The 16,156-nt window shown below is 42.6% G+C and overlaps 1 protein-coding gene across 1 annotated transcript; it reads left to right on the top strand.

The window, feature by feature from the left end:
* Positions 1-2,138: 2,138 nt before the first annotated feature.
* Positions 2,139-15,931, top strand: LOC140186139 (tumor necrosis factor ligand superfamily member 15-like). The gene is made up of 4 exons (XM_072240046.1): positions 2,139-2,409; positions 2,735-2,759; positions 6,811-6,855; positions 13,667-15,931. The coding sequence occupies exons 1-4, from the start codon at positions 2,239-2,241 to the stop codon at positions 14,068-14,070; spliced, it is 645 nt and encodes a 214-aa protein (XP_072096147.1). The 5' UTR covers positions 2,139-2,238; the 3' UTR covers positions 14,071-15,931.
* Positions 15,932-16,156: the final 225 nt, after the last annotated feature.

Below are 16,156 nucleotides of genomic sequence, written 5' to 3'. Positions count from 1 at the left end.
TCTTTAATATTATTGGCTAGCTTACTTTTGCATTCCACCTTTACCTTCTTAATGACTTTTTTAGGTGCCCTCTGTTGGTTTTTAAAAGCTCCCCAATTCTCTAACTTCCAGCTAATTTTTTGCTCTATGCCATTCTTTTGGCATTTATGTTGGCTTTGACTTCTCTTGTTTGCTATGGTTATGTCATCTTGCCTTTGGAATACTTTTTCCTCTTTGGGATGTGTATATCATGTGCCTTCTGAATTGCTTCCAGAAATTCCAGCCATTGTTGATCTGCCATCATCCCTGCCAGTGTTCTTTACCAATCAATTTCTAGCCAACTCCTCTCTCATGGCTCTATAATTCCCTTTACTCCATTGTAATACTGATACACCTGACTTTAGCTTTTCCTTCTCAAATTTCAGGGTGAATGCGATCATATTGTATTACCTCACTGCCTCACTATTTTTAGCTCTGTTTTTGCTCTACTTACTTAATTTTTACATATATTTCTGATTGTAATTTGTTTTTTTTTATTACTATGTATTGCAAAGTACTGCTGCCAAGAAACAACAGACTTCAGTGCCTACAATCTAAGCTGACACCTTTCCTGCACCTTCTTATCCTTCCTGTAATGAGGTGACCAGAACTGAACACAGTACCCCAGCTAGGAATGAAGCAATATCACATAAACATTCACATCACTTCCCTAATTTACACTCCAACAGTGTTGTCTATTCTCCCACTTCTCCAACTTCTCCTGCCATGTTCACTGAGCACTGGTTCCTTGGTTCATGTACCCCTAACAGGACAGTATTCTTATTCTCCATCACTATCTGTAGCACCAGAGGCTGAAATGCCTTTTCCTGTGTTGTACAGGTCTATGTTTTATCAGTCTGAGCTGAAGTGCCTGTTTCTGTTCTGTTCCATTCAGTGTTCTGGGTTAACCTCCCATAACTCCACATTAAGCAGCATTTGCCACATGTCTGCCCATTGTTCACACTTATTTATTCCCTATGATCTCTCACTGTCATTTTCACCCAGCATCATGTCATCTGCTAACTTAAAAGTTAGCAGAGAGCAAAACACCCAGCAGCCCTAACACTGGCCCCCAGGGAACACCAGCTCTCACACCCTCTGCACAGGGGAACAATCATTCTTTACCAATGGTTACTCAGTCAGCTTTGTCACCTACAACATAAAACACAATGAATCTAATGTGCTTGTAAATGCCCCCTGTGTCCCCCGCCGCCTTAAGCAACTGGTCTGACGCTATCACAGATGTTGCCTTTGCTCTCTCCATCCCTCAGGGTGTACAGCCAGTGGTCTATCGGGCGAGAGGTGAAAGTTTTAAAAGGGATAGAGGGCTTCTTCAGATTGGTGGGGCTGTGGAACGAATTGCCAATGCAAGTGATTGAGGCCGGTACATTAACTGCATGGACGGGTACATACAGAGGAAAATTGCAAAAAACTAAATGGCACAAGTTTAAGGTTTAATAACGATCTCAGGGGCAACTTTTTCAACCTTTTAAATCTTTCACCTCTCACTTTATAGTACCTTCATTCACCCCATCACTGAACTGTTCCCACAAACTATGAACCCACTTATAAAGATTCTTCATCTCATACTCCCGATAGCTACTGCTTTAAATTTAATAATAATAAATGTGTTATTATTATTTTATGTTTGTATTTGCAGTTTGTTGTCTTTTGTACGTTGTTTGTTCGTCTTGCGTGCAGTTTGTCATTGTGTTTCTTGGATTACTGTGAATGCCTACAAGACAATGAATCCCAGAGCGGTGATAATAAATTAACCTTTAATTTCGAACTTTTTTTTACAATTAAACTGTTATAGTTTTTATAGGAGTTCGCAGGTCTATTTTCGCTCTTCCTTGGGCAAAGACATATTCGCCCTGTCCTTGCTCCTCATGGTTTTATACGCCATTGACACTCCAAAGAGTAAAGTCTCATCCCGCCTAGTCGCTCCCGATAACTCAAAGATTTATGCCGACTGTGAGTGCGAGGACGAGCCGGTGGGTGCGGTGCGGACTCGTTGCGAGGATCGGACGCTACCTTGGGCTGGAGCAGGGGTCCGGGGAGGGAGTGAAGCTCCGCCCGAAGGGGGAAGGGTGCGTGTCCTGACTTCGGGGGATTCCCAGACTCGGGCCAGGGGGCGGACGCAGCCGCGGAGTGTCCGTAGTTTCGGGCGGGGGCGGGAGCTGCTTAAATGCAGCGACGCCTGAGCGGTGGCAGGAGGCGATGGATAGGAGGAGCGTGGACGCGGCATGTGTGCGGGTTCTCCTGCCCAAGGAGCAGAGTATCGGCAACGGCTGCAGACTGGAGCGGGTGTGGAAGTGTGGGGTGGCTCTTGGGGCGTTCGCGCTACTCGGTGCCCTTGGCATCTGCCTGTTACTCCAGCATCTGCTACAGGTAATCCGCAACTCCGCCTTCCGTCCCTCCACACCCGACCCGCAAATCCGTCCTTCCACACCGGATCCGCACCGCACCTCAGTCCTTCCACGCTCACTCAGCACCGCAGCAGCACCTTAGTGCCCCAACACGGATCCCGCCCCTTACCTCTAGCCATTTGCAATCGCACCTCAATCTGTCCCCTGACTTCGCACCACCATCCGTCTACACCCGCACCGGACCAGGCCAGTCAGCACCGCCTCAGCACTTCACCCTCATCCTCCGCACCCTTTCGGCGACGCATTCCACTTTGTGGTTTAGTAATCTCCTTTCTCCTGTCTTGTAGAGCGGCGTCGAGACCGGCATACCGGGTGAGTATATTGCGATATGCTCTCTCTTTCTGCATTTTGGTGAGAATTGGGAGCTGTTACTTCCTTCACGTTATCGTGGGGGCGGGGGGAGAGGGTAGTTAGTGGGAATACCGATTAGTGTTCCCAAACAGTGTGCTTCTCAAATAGCTTCTGACAACCAAGTCCAACTTCTGTACTTCATGTGCGGCTTGGCTACTAAGCCCGGTGGAACCGTTTCTACTGCCAGGAGAAGGGGCAAACGAATTGCTTCTGTCAGATGCGGCTCATCAGCCCTGGCTGGCAGCGCATTTAGGAGAAGAATTCACGAGATGGTAAGAGATGGAATTAATTATATCTTTAGAAAAGAGGTGAGCTGGGATCAGAGAATGTTGAATCTTTATGAGTGGAGTTAAGAAACTGCAAGGGTTAAAAAAACATTTTGGGACTCATATAGACCTCCAAATAGAAACCAACATGTGGGGTTGAGATTGCAAAGAGAGCTGGAAGAGGCGAGTAATAAGGGTAATGCCGCTATTATAATGCAGGACCAATATGCAAGGGGATGGGGAAAATCAGGTTGGTGTTGGATCACAAGTGAGGGAATTTGTTGAATGCCTACGAGATGGCTTCTTCGAGCAATTTGTGCTTGAGCCTACTCAGGGAAAGACTATTTTAGATTGGGTGTTGTGTAATAACCCAGATTTTATTAGGGAGTTTAACGTAATAAACGCATTCCCGCCAGTATTGAATTTGTTGCTGCAGTTTGAGAGGGAGAAGCACAAATCACATGTATCAGTATCACAATGGAATAAAGGGGATTACAGAGGCATGAGAGAGGAGCTTGCCCAGTTGGATTGGAGGAGGATACTGGCAGGGATTACAACAGAGCAGAGATGGCTGAGGTTTCTGGAAATAGTTCACAAGGCGCAGGATAGATCTGTCCCCCAGATTCATGGTCCGGATCGGGTTCCCTTTAAATTTACTTTGTTTGTGTTACGATCCGGACCGTTGACTTCCTGTACCCTTTGGTTCCCTGTTTTCCCGTGTCCCTCGGGCTTGGTGATTGGAGGCAATTTACTCTCGGCTGAACCGGCAGTTTACAAGTCCCCGGCTTTCAGCCGTACGGCGTGAGAGCGTTAACAAAGTCACCGAAGGTAGTGCGAGCCAATGTTATCTGGCGGGAGCAAGTGCCAGCAAGCCGCCTTCCCTTGTCAGTACGGGTCAGTCAAAGTTAACCTGCTGGAGTGAGTCGAGAGCTCGTTGCGGCTTGGAGCGTACTTGAGCCCAGTTATAGTTCTGTCCATCGCTGTGTGAGTTCCTGGCTCCGGAGGCGATTTCGTCCTAGCCCAGACCCTTAGTCCCAGCCTAGTCCAAGGCATGAGTCCGCTATTCCTGCTGCTTTGCTCTCCTTGTAACGAGCAATAAACTTAATATATGTTAACCTCACAAGATGTGTCTGTGTCTTGCATTTGGGTCCACCCTTGCTCTCAGCACACCCCCCCCCCCCCATTGTGACACAGAAGTTGTTTTCAAATGTTAGGGGTAGGGAACTGGGGTTGACGAGGGAAGCGAAGGCTACATAAAAGCCAAGGAAAGGGCATGTAAGGTAGCAAAAGTGAATGAGAAATTGGATGATTGGGAAGTTTTAAAATCCAACAAAAGGCAACAAAAAAAAGCTAAAAGGGGAAAGATTAAATGAAGGCAAACTAATAATATAAAGTATGATACTAGAATTTTTTTTCAGTTATATGAAGAATGAAAGGGAGGTGAAAATTGATATTGGACCACTGGAAAATGATGCTGAGAAATGGTAAATGAACTTAATGGGTACTTTGCACCTGTCTTCACTGTGGAAGACACTAGCAGTGTGTCAGAGGTCTGTGAGTGTCAGGGAGCAGGAGTGAGTGCCAGTGCAATTACAAAGGAAAAATGCAAGGCAAACTCAAAGGTCTTAAGGTGGATAAGTCACCTGGACCAGATGGACTACATCCCAGAGTCCTGAGAGAGGTTGCTGAAGAGATAATAGATGCATTGGTCATGATCTTTCAGGAATCACTTGATTCTGGCATGGTCCCGAAGGAGTGGAAGATTTCAAGTGTCACTCCACTCTTTAACCAGAGAGGAAAAGAAAGAAAATCATAGGCCAGTTAGCCTAACCTCAGTGGTTGGGAAAGTGTTGGAGTCTATTAATAAGGACGAGGTTTTGGGCTACTTGGAGACTAATGATACAAAAAATTAAAGTCAGCATGGTTTCTGTAAAGCGAAATCCTGCCTGACAAATCTGTTAGAGTTCTTCTGGGAAGTAACAAGCAGGATGGACAAAGGAGAGGCAGTGGATGTCATTTACTTGGATTTTCAAAAAGCATTTGATAAGGTGCCACACATGAGGCTGCTGAGCAAGATAAAATTCTACGGCGTTACAGGAAAGATACTGGCATGGATACAGGAATGGCTGACAGGCAGGAGGCAGCGAGTGGGAATAAAAGGGGCCTTTTCTGGATGGCTGCCAGGGACTAGTGGTGTTCCTCAGGGGTCAGTATTGGGACCATTACTTGTCACATTGTTTGTCAATGATTTGGATAATGGAATTGATGGCTTTGTGGCAAAGTTTGTAGATGATACAAAGATAGGTAGAGGGGCAGGTAGTGTTGAGGAAGCAAACAACAGAAATTCTGCAGATGCTGGAAATTCAAGCAACACACATCAAAGTTGCTGGTGAATGCAGCAGGCCAGGCAGCATCCCTAGGAAGAGGTACAGTCGACGTTTCAGGCCGAGACCCTTCGTACCTCTTCCTAGAGATGCTGCCTAGCCTGCTGCGTTCACCAGCAACTTTGATGTGTGTTGAGGAAGCAATGTGATTGCAGCAGGACTTTGACAAATTGGAAGAATGGGCAAAAAAGTGGCAAATGGAATACAGTGCTGGGAAATGTATGAGAATGCATTTTGGTAAAATGAACAATAGTGCAGACTATTATTTAAATGGTGAGAAAGTTCAAATTATCAGAGGTGCAGAGGGACTTAAGGGACTTCATGCAAGACTCCCAGAAGTTTAATTTGCAGGCTGAGTCTGTGGTAAAGAAGGCAAATGCAATGTTGACATTTATTTCAAGGGGAATAGAATATAAAAAGCAAGGAGATAATTCTGAGCCTTTATCAGACACTAGTCAGGCTGCACTTAGAGTATTGTCAACAGTTTAGGACCCCATTTCTCAGAAAGGATGTGTTATTTTTGGAGAGAGTCCAGAGGAGGTTTATGACGATGATTCCAGGAATGAACAGGTTAACATATGAGGAGTGTTTGTCAACTTTGGGCCTGTACTCACTGGAATTTAGAAGAATGAGTGGGGATCTCATTGAAACTACCGAATGTTGAAAGGACTAGATAAGGTGGATGTGGAGAAGTTGTTTCCCATGGTGGGGGTATCCAGAACTAGAGGGCACAGGCTCAAAATTAAGGCGCAACCTTTTAGAACAGAGGTAAGCAGCAATTTTTTTAGCCAGAGAGTAGTGAATCTGTGGAATGCTCTGCCACAGACTGCGATGGAGGCCAAGTCCGTGGGTATATTTAAAACAGAAGTTGATTGTTTCCTGATCAGTCAGGGCATTAAAGGATATGGCGAGAAGACAGTTGTATGGTGTTGAGTGGGATTCGGGATCAGCCATGATTGAATAGCGGACCAGACTCGATGGGCTGAATGGCCTAATTCTGCTCCTATGTCCTGTGGTTTGATGACCTAAGAAAAACTGATCTCAAAGCTCCACTGCTTTGCAGCTATACCCTACTCATGGGGAAGGTTTTGGGAGAAAACCCTGAGGAAAAAATCCAGAGCAGGAATTCCTGAGGCAGTCCCATGTTGAGTTCAAAACTGACTGGAAACTCCTGCAATGCTGCTGATGCCAAACTGTTTGGAGAGGGGGAGCCTGTGGTACGACCACCAGCTTGCTCTCCATATCATACTGCCCTGACTCGCATATTGACCAGAGCTAGGATGCAACATCCATGGCCAACCCTGACCAACGGAGGGTCTCCTGGAAATGGTTGCTGAACTGACCTTCTCTTTCTCTCTGCAGGTAAACCTTATGTTAACACCACCAAAGCCCGAGCACACCTGACAGGTGAGTCTCTTATTTAATTCAGTCTTAGAACCCCTTGCTATTGCTCTTAGAGATTCTAACACTGTTCAGGGTATTAAGAGAAGGGACAAAGTACACAGGGTTTCATTATATGCAGATGACCTGTTAGTTTATATTTCAGATCCTAGGAAATCTATTCCTTCTATGTTATCTATACTTTCTGAATTTAGTACTTTTTCTGGCTACAAATTACTGTGCCATGGCCTGTTCTTCATCAAGTTATGGTATTGTTGCACTGTTGTAACTATGTGTTATAATTATGTGGTTTTGTTAGTTTTTTCAGTCTTGGTCTGTCCTGTTTTTTGTGATCTCACACCGGAGGAATATTGTATCATTTCTTAATGCATGCATTACTAAATGACAATAAAAGAGGACTGCGTGTCCTCATAATCTTTAAAAAAAAAATTAAATTTACATAAAAGTGAGTTATTTCCTATTAATAACTACTCAGATCCAAATCATCAAGTGCCTTTTAGTATTGCTAAAAATTACTTTACCTGTCTTGGTATTAAAATTACTAAAAATTTTAAGGATCTATATACATAATTTTTTTCCATTAATTGGCTACACCAAACAAATGCTTTCTAAATGGTCTCCTATGACATTATCATTAATAGGTCAAACTAATGCTATTAAAATAGTTTTACCAACATTTTTATATATATTTCAGGCAGTTCCCTCTTTTCCTAAAGTTCTTTGACAGAATAGATTCTGTAATTTCATTTTATATTTGGAACAATAAAAATTCTAGATTGAGTAAACTCTTATTGCAGAAATTAAAAAAGTATGGTAGTATGGCTTTGCCTAATTTTAGAATGTACTATTGGGCAATCAATATTCAATGTATTACTTTTTGGATTCACTATTTAGACATATGTGAATGTCATTCATGGTTGGATCTAGAGGTAAACTCGGCGAAAGATTTCTCTTTGGCCTCTTTACTGGGAGTTCCTCTTCCCTTTCTGTTTTCTAAGATTAGCAGACAAGAATTTAATCCTGTTATTAAACATACATTAAGAATTTGGTTCCAGTTTCGTAGATTTTTTGAGTTTAATAATTTTATTTTTTCTAGTAATATTTATCTTAATTACTTTTTTAAACCATCAATTTTGGATAAGGCCTTTTTAATTTGGAAAACCAAGGGAATAGTAACTTTTTCAGATTTGTTTTTAGGGGACTGTTTAACGTCTTTTCCTCAGTTAGTGGATAAATATGATTTATCTAATGTACACTTTTTTAGATATTTACAAATTAGGAATTTTTTAATGTGGTTACCCTTCTGCTTATCCACCTAATATGATAGATGTTCTCTTTCAGTTTAAACCATTTCAAAAAGGGTTGATAGCTATAATCTATAAACTGTTATTGAGTTTGCGAATGATATCTAACAATAAAATTAAACGCACTTGGGAATTGGATCTTCAAGAGTCATTTTCAGATAATCAATGGAGTAAAATTTTTCATTTGGTTAACAACTCATCTATTTGTGCCTGTCATTCCTTGATACAGTTCAAGGTAGTGCACCAGGCCCATATGTCAAAGGATAAACTAGTGCGTATTTTCTCCAATATTAATCCTATTTGTGACATGTAACACTGAGTTGGCCACTTTAACTCATATGTATTGGTCTTGTATAAAGCTAGCTAACTTTTGGAGAGATGTTTTTAAAACACTATCAAGCGTTTTGGATTTGGATCTACAACCTCACTTGCTTACGGCAATTTTTGGGACTATCCCATCGGCAGCAGGAAATATTCCTGTTTCTGCTCAATGTATGATAGCCTTTTGGACCTTACTGGCTAGGAGAACCATTTTATTGAAGTGGAAGGAATCTAATCCACCTACGGTCTTTTATTGGCTCTCCTCCATCATGTCCTGTTTAAGTTTAGAGAAAATAAGAAGTCGGATATTTGATACATCCTTTAAATTTGAACAAATATGGTGATCTTTTATCCAATACTTTCATTTAATTTGATTTATTACTCTTTCAAGTTTTTTCTCGAGGTTTTAGATTTGATCAGAAAGTTTTTCTCTTTTTTTGGTTGTATCCTCAAAATGGACTGCCCAGTCCCCTTTTTTTTTGTTTTGTTTGTTCTGGTTTTTTTTATATAGTGTAGTGTGTTTTTTTTTCTATTTAAAACCCAATGTTTTTTTTCCTTTCTCCTTTTAACTGGTAAGAGGAGAATTGTTATTTTCTTTTATTATATATTTTATACTAGTTTAACAATATGATTTTGACAGTGTATTTTAGTTTTAGTTACTGATATATAAAGGAAGAAAGACAGGTGAGAGTCCACTGCATCTGTGGGGAGGGGAAGGTCGAGCAATGCATAAACTACTGCAGGGGCTCAGTGGGCCAGACATCTGCAGAGTAGGGAAATGGAGAGTTAACGTTTCAGGTCGAGGGCCTTCAACAGAACTTCCCATTTGTCTGCTCCTGTACCTCCACAGATGCCCCCTGCACCAGACCATCCTCCAGTGTTCCGCGTGTCATCCCTGTCCCAGTATTTACAGTCTCTGGTACCCTGCAGTTTACAGAGGGTTGGAGAATGGGAGGCCACGTCCCACTGTGTTCATTGAGGGTATCCTGAACCAGAATTGGGTTGAAAGTCACTGGCCTCTATTGTGAAATTTGTTTGTTGTGCAGTGCCAGTACAGTACAATACATTAAAAAAGCTATAAATTACAATAAGAAATAAACAAGTACTGTAAAAAGAGCAACAAAAGTGAGGTTGGGTTCATGGACCATTCAGAAATCTGATGACGAAGGGGAAGAAGCCTTTCCTAAAACATTGAGTATGTCTTCAGGCTCCTGTACCTCCTCCCTGATAGTCATAATGAAAAGAGGGCATATTCTTTATAGTGAGAGTCCTTTGTGATGGATACTGCCTTCCTGAGACGATGCCTTTTGAAGATGTTCTCGATGGTGGGGAGGCTTGTGCCTGTGATCAAACTGGCGGGGTTGACAAACACGTTGAAAACTCTTGTTATCCTGCGCAGTGGCTTCTCCATACCAGGTGGTGATGTAGGCATTCAGAATATTCTCCACAGTGCAACTGAAATATTAATCATCTCAATCTCCTGATGAAATATAGCCACTGTCATGCTTTCTTTGAAATTGCATCCATGATGTTAGACCGAAGATAGATCTTCAGAGATGTTGACACCCAGGAATTGAAACTGCTCACCTTTTCCACCACTGACCCCTAATGAGAGTTGATATATGTTCCCCCCCAATTTTCTCTTCCTGCAGCCCACAATCAATTCCTTGCAGCTTACCTGTTGGTATTCTCTGCACAGGATGTGGTGCAATAGAAGAAGAAGAAAGTCCTTAACTCCGAGTGGAGTCATCGGGACGCTGTCGTGACGGTGTTTTTTCAGCAGGCTTTCTTATTTTTACGAGGCCGAGTTGCTAGCTCGACGCTCCACCTAGCACGGATGGAAAGTGTGCAAGGGAGCCAGCTGGATTCGAACTCAAGAGCTTTCACTCCGAAGTCCGGTGCCGATGCCACTATGCCACCAGCTGGTTACGGTGCAACAGAGGAAGGGGATTTTACAGAAGATGCAGAGGACATCTTGCTGTCCTTTGTACAGCCTGGCTCTCAGTATTCCTCTGGCCCTGTAGTGGGGCCCAGGAGACTCATCTGATCCACTCCTGGCATGAAGTGGTTTGTTAAAGTGGTGAAAGATGCATCAGTGCTGAGACAAGGAGAGTCCAGGTGAAGGTCAAGGATAAAGACTGCGAAGAGGATGGAGGGTGGAAACAAAGGTCTTGAATTACCTTACCAATGCGGAGAAGAATAGAAGATCCTTGGATGCTTAGGGGAATCCGGGATTTGGGAAGTGGACATGTCCTTGAAGTTCTGCCTGATTCTGTTATACGACATAGGAGTAGAATTAGGCCACTCGGTCCATCGAGTTGGCTCCATCATTCCATGATGGCTGATTTATTATCCCTCTCAGCCCCATTATCCTGCCTTCTCCTTGTAACCTTTGATACCTTGACTAATCAAAGACCTATCAACTTCCACTTTAATGACTTCCCTCCACAGCTGTCCATGGCAGTGAATTCCACAGATTCACCACTCTCCAGCTAAAGAAAATCCTCCTCATCTCTGTTCTGAATGGACGTCCCTCTATCCTGAGACTGTGCCCTCTGACCCTAGACTCACCCACCAAAGGAAACATCCTCTCCACATCCACTCTATCTGTGCCCTCTGGTCCTAGACTCACCCACCATAGGAAACATCCTCTCCACATCCACTCTATTTGTGCCTTTCAATATTCAGTAGGTTTCAATGAGATCTCTCCTCATTCTTCTAAACTCCAGCAAGTACAGGCCCAGAGCCATCAAACGTTCTTCATATATTAACCATTTTATTCTCATGAACCTCCTCTAGACCCTTTCCAATGCCAGCACATCTCTTCAATAAGGGGCCCAAAACTGCTCACAATACTCTGTGCAGTCTAACCAATGCTTTATAAAGCCTCAGGATCACACCCTTGTTCTTATAATCTAATCCTCTCAAAAGGAATGCTAATGTTGCATTTGCCTTCCTTACCTCTGACTCAACCTGCTAGTTAACCTTTGGACAATCCTGCACAGAGTCCCAAGTCCATTCGCACCTCTGATTTCTGAATTTTCTCCCTGTTTGGAAAATAGTCTATGCCTTTATTCCTTTGACCAAAGTCAGATGAGGTAGTCTTTAACAGAGCTGCCACTCTGCTAATTTGCTATTTGTTAGAAGAAGTGTCCGCCTAGTCTGGTTGGGACATGATATCACAGTTTGCGTTACTGGAAATAAGAGTATTTCTTAGTGGAGCAGAGCACTGATGAATCTGGAATGAAACAAGGACAGGAAGTGCCAGAGGCATTCAGTGAGTCAGATGGGACGCTTGGGAAGGGTTCCAGTGTCAATTACGACAACTGAGAGAGGATGGCATAGGCATGGGCCTGTGCTGGAGGTGAGATAGAACAGAGGGCAGAGCTCTTGCTTGTTACGTTTAATTTAGTTAGAGACAGGAAAGATTAACAGAGCAAATAGAAACTGAAACACTCAATTAAAAAACAAAAAAAATGACAGGCTATCTGCAAACTGCCAAATGTTGCAGACTTCAGGCTGTGCAGAAAAATGCAGGAGACAGAAGGCAGGGATATCAGCGTGGGAGGGTTAAAGGAAGAGGTGGTTAGAGTTGTTCTATGGGCTGAACACACATGCCCAAGATAGTAACTGTTTATTCTCCACCATCAATGCTGCCTGACCTGCTGAGTTCCCCCATCATTTTGTGTGTGTTGCTCAAAATTTCCAGCATTTGCAGAATCTCTTGTGGCTCTCAAAGGTCTTGTTATTTTTAGTATTTGTTATCTAACAAGAGTAGTGATCCAATAAACTGATAACCTTTCAAAGAACGGAACACTTTACATTCCTCAGTTGCAAACTGGGAAGTGCTATGACACTAGTGCGCCATAGTAGCGTAGAGATTACCGTGACGCTATTACAGCTCAGGGCACTAGACTTCAGAATTCATTTCTGGTGTTCCCTATAAGAAGTTTGAACATCCTCCTAGTGAGCACGTGGATTTCCCCTGGGTGCTCCTGTTTCCTCCCACATTCCAAAGACGTACCAGCTAGTAGGTTAATTGGCCTGTCATTAGGCTGGGGTCAGACAGGTGGATTACTGGGCAGCACAGCTCGTTGAGCTGGGAGGGTCTGTTCCATGCTGTGCCTCTAAATAAATACGTCTTCCCACAAAAGTGGTCGTGTTGGCTGGAGCATTTTCCTGTGGGTTCTCATCATGTGAACAGAATAAAACATTTAATTTCAAATAGGTTCAATGCTATAGGTTAAACATTAAACAAAATTGGACAGTTATTAAAAAATTTTACTCAAATACTAATGAGAGTTGCAAATATTTAATAAGAAAATTCATACTATTTGTGCAGTTAAATTTACCACAGTGACTTAGCAGGGAACGGAGGATATGGGTCGTGTGATTCAGATTAGCAGGGAACGGAGGATATGGGTCGTGTGATTCAGATTAGCAGGGTACGGAGGATATGGATTATGTGCAGGCACAAGAGATTCAATGAATTGGACTCCATGTTCAGCACAGGTATTACTGGCTCCTGGGCTGCTCTTCTGAGGCTGAAAGTAAAGGCATTAAACTGAGGTTTCTCAGAGGCTGGACTGTTCTGTGTTGTATTTATAGTCATGCTAATTTTCATTGGTGCCCTCAAGAAATTAGTTTTGTTGTTCATCATTGGACAGGGCCTAGTAAAGCCGTTATGTGTGATTATTTAGACCAATTAATATTTTGTAACAATTTGTTTGCATGTAAAAGAGGGTAATTGTAAACTTCCCCTCCATGGGCACTGCTTGTGCTAGGTGATTTACTGAGCCAGCAAACTGTAGACAAAGATGCCACTAACCCCACACTTTCTGTATTCACCCCTCTCCTATGAAGCAGAAGAAACAAAAGCCTGAAAGCATGAATCACCAGGCTCAAAGATAGCTTCTACCCCACTGTTGTAAGACTATTGAATGTTCCCCTGCTAGAATAAGATGGCTTCTTGACCTCATAATTTACCTCGTTATGCATTTGCACCAGTCTTCCTGTACTGCTACACTTTACTCTGCATTCTGTTGTTGTTCTACCTCAATGCATTGTGGAATGATTTGATCACTATGAACAGTTTGCAAGACAAGCTTTTACTGTATCTTGGTAAACATGACAATAATAAACCAATTCCAATTCAGAGTGACCAATTTTTTTGTGTTTTTTTTTTAATTTAGCCAAAGAAACTAGCAGTGATCTCCATAATCTGCAATGGGAAGACAAGTATGGACTGGCTTTTCTGATGGGGGAGATAAGTTACCAGAACCAGGCTCTAACCATTCAGAAAACGGGAGTGTACTATGTGTACTCTCAGGTGTCATTCCGAGGCAAGGAAAGCACGCGTTGTGAGTATGTCACCCACACTGTCACCAAGCAGGTACAGAGTTACCCTGAACCCATCCACCTGCTCAGCTCCACCAAGACGGTATGCAGCCAGGATAGTCCATGGTTTGTGTCCATCTATTTGGGGGCCATATTCAAATTGGAGAAAGGGGACAGATTGGCTGTTCAAGTCAACAATGTGACAGATGTGGATGTCAACAATGAGCATAAAACTTTCTTTGGTACATTTTTGCTGTGATCACTCAGTTACGAAGTGCTGTAAAGAGAAATTAAGCGTTCATTCAGAAGGCATTCAATCTTGATCCATACCTAAGCCCATCTTCCCTACTGGACACAGGCTGCTGACAGCAGCTCATTGGGAGTCCTCTGTCTCTGTCTTGGGCCAGTCTTTCAGTTGTCTCCAGGGGTAGCCTATCTTTTCTCTCTCCTCTCAGGGATGAGGTCTTTGGAGCTTCTGTTGGCATTCCTTAGCTCTGGGTTTTTCTGGAATGGGTTTGCTAGCCCCATGCCCAACCCTCCTCCCTTCACAACCAGGCTTGGGACCATCCATGGCAGAGTTGATCTTAATCCATACTATCCCATAAAAAGATTGAGAATGGGATTTGTCTGTCCAAATTCGTAGAAGTAGGAATCATCAGCTGCCTTTTTAAGTAATGTTTTGCACAGTCAGTTAGAGGTGGTAGGAAGAGAGAGATTAATCATACTACATGTACAGGAATGTGCTGGCTGGCTGCCTACTTGTATACAGTGCGATAGCATTATCCCGAGCACAGCACTGGGCAGACTGGGAGTCAGAAAAGAAAACAGAGATTGTTTAAAAAGTTAACTTGTGTATAATAACGCACAGCAGTATCTAAAGCACAGCCTTGAATGTTCACTGGGCAGACCGGGAGTCAGAAAAGAAAACTGAGAGATTGTTTAAAAAGTTAATAATTGTAGATCAAACCAAGCAAAGACTGAAGCAGCTTTCAACGTGCCAAACATTGATCTGCTTCTCCCGAGATGATGGAATGCACCAGCGAAGCCCGTCTGTAATGGAACTTTACTTTCTGTTTTTACTGTTACTAACTGGTGAAAATTCGTCTTGATTTTATATTTGGTGTATGCCATCGATCAGATGCAGAAACTCATGACACTAAGATGTGATAAAAGAGAGAATATTCAGTCATCAAGAGAAAATCCTACACTCCACTGAACCACTGCATGTTTGATGCAATCAAAACTTCACTAGGCCTAGCTATATTTGCAATATAGGCACTTGATTGCATTGAATTGTATTGCTATGCAATGTTTAATTTTCATGTTATTTATCAAATATCAGATAATGGTCCTGCACATTGGAATGGACAGCAGAGAGAGAGAGGGTAGTTACTGATGTCACTATAGTTCTTCTGGTTATAGTTGAAAATATTGTGTAATGACTAGAACAACTGACTCCAACACCATTTTGGTCTTGCAAGTGTAGTATCCACAATGTATTTCAAATTCTGCTGTGCATTCTTGCCTCAGATGTGCCTTGTATTGTTTTATATTAAAACCTGAATGATTCAATGAATAATATACATAATATGTAAACAGATTCCTGTGCGGTATTGTAGGACATTCTGTTAAACAATGACCATTTATTCTGTAGAATCCAGATTCCTGATTCTTAACATTTTGAAAGCACTCATTTAAAACCTATCATTTCTCATGTTCTGTAGAACATAAGCTGCTGGTAGTCAGACCAGGAAGATCTTGCATTAGACACATAGATCCACAGCCAGCAGTAAGAGGTCCATGGGAAGGTTGAGGGGGCTTTGAGGTGGTGTGTGATACTGTAACTGGTTATCATTTAGTTGCTCCATTAAAGTATTGGACATTAAGTGAGAACAGAGTTGAGTTTAATGGTAATCTTCACTGGCTGAATCATCTGTCAAGAAAGGCTGAATCCTGGCACTACGGGGTCTCCTGAAGAGTTTCATGCTAGTAGCAAATGAATGGCTGGAGATAACTAAATGCAATACCAGACCACACCCTGAATTGTTTATGTTGTGCTTTGTTCTATTTATAATTATATGTAAGAGAACTGACATTTTATTAAAGATTGTAACCATGAATATTTTTGTGAGAATTTTATTCACATTTATATACATTAGTGTTATCGGTCACAACAGAGGTGTGAAGTGGGGAAAAGCTGTTGCATTGTCCTTCTGCACCACTTTCCCTCTTTGGCTGGTGGGGATGTTGGGTGGGGACACTATTCATCCCAAAGTCTTTCCAGTGCAAAAACTGATGGGTTAGTGAGCATTGGAGGAGTTGGAATGGGTGAGCATATGGCAAGG

Source organism: Mobula birostris, chromosome 22, assembly GCF_030028105.1.
Source record: "Mobula birostris isolate sMobBir1 chromosome 22, sMobBir1.hap1, whole genome shotgun sequence".
NCBI lineage: Eukaryota > Metazoa > Chordata > Chondrichthyes > Myliobatiformes > Myliobatidae > Mobula > Mobula birostris.
Note: the sequence above shows the minus strand (reverse complement) of the source record. Positions and strands in the feature narration are given on the sequence as shown.

Excerpts from the sequence above, each read along its gene's own strand:
- LOC140186139 (XM_072240046.1), top strand. The coding sequence starts at position 2,239 with ATGGATAGGAGGAGCGTGGACGCGGCATGTGTGCGGGTTCTCCTGCCC. Across the intron at positions 2,410-2,734 it reads TACTCCAGCATCTGCTACAG|AGCGGCGTCGAGACCGGCAT; the intron begins GTAATCCGCAAC and ends CCTGTCTTGTAG. Across the intron at positions 2,760-6,810 it reads CGTCGAGACCGGCATACCGG|GTAAACCTTATGTTAACACC; the intron begins GTGAGTATATTG and ends TTCTCTCTGCAG.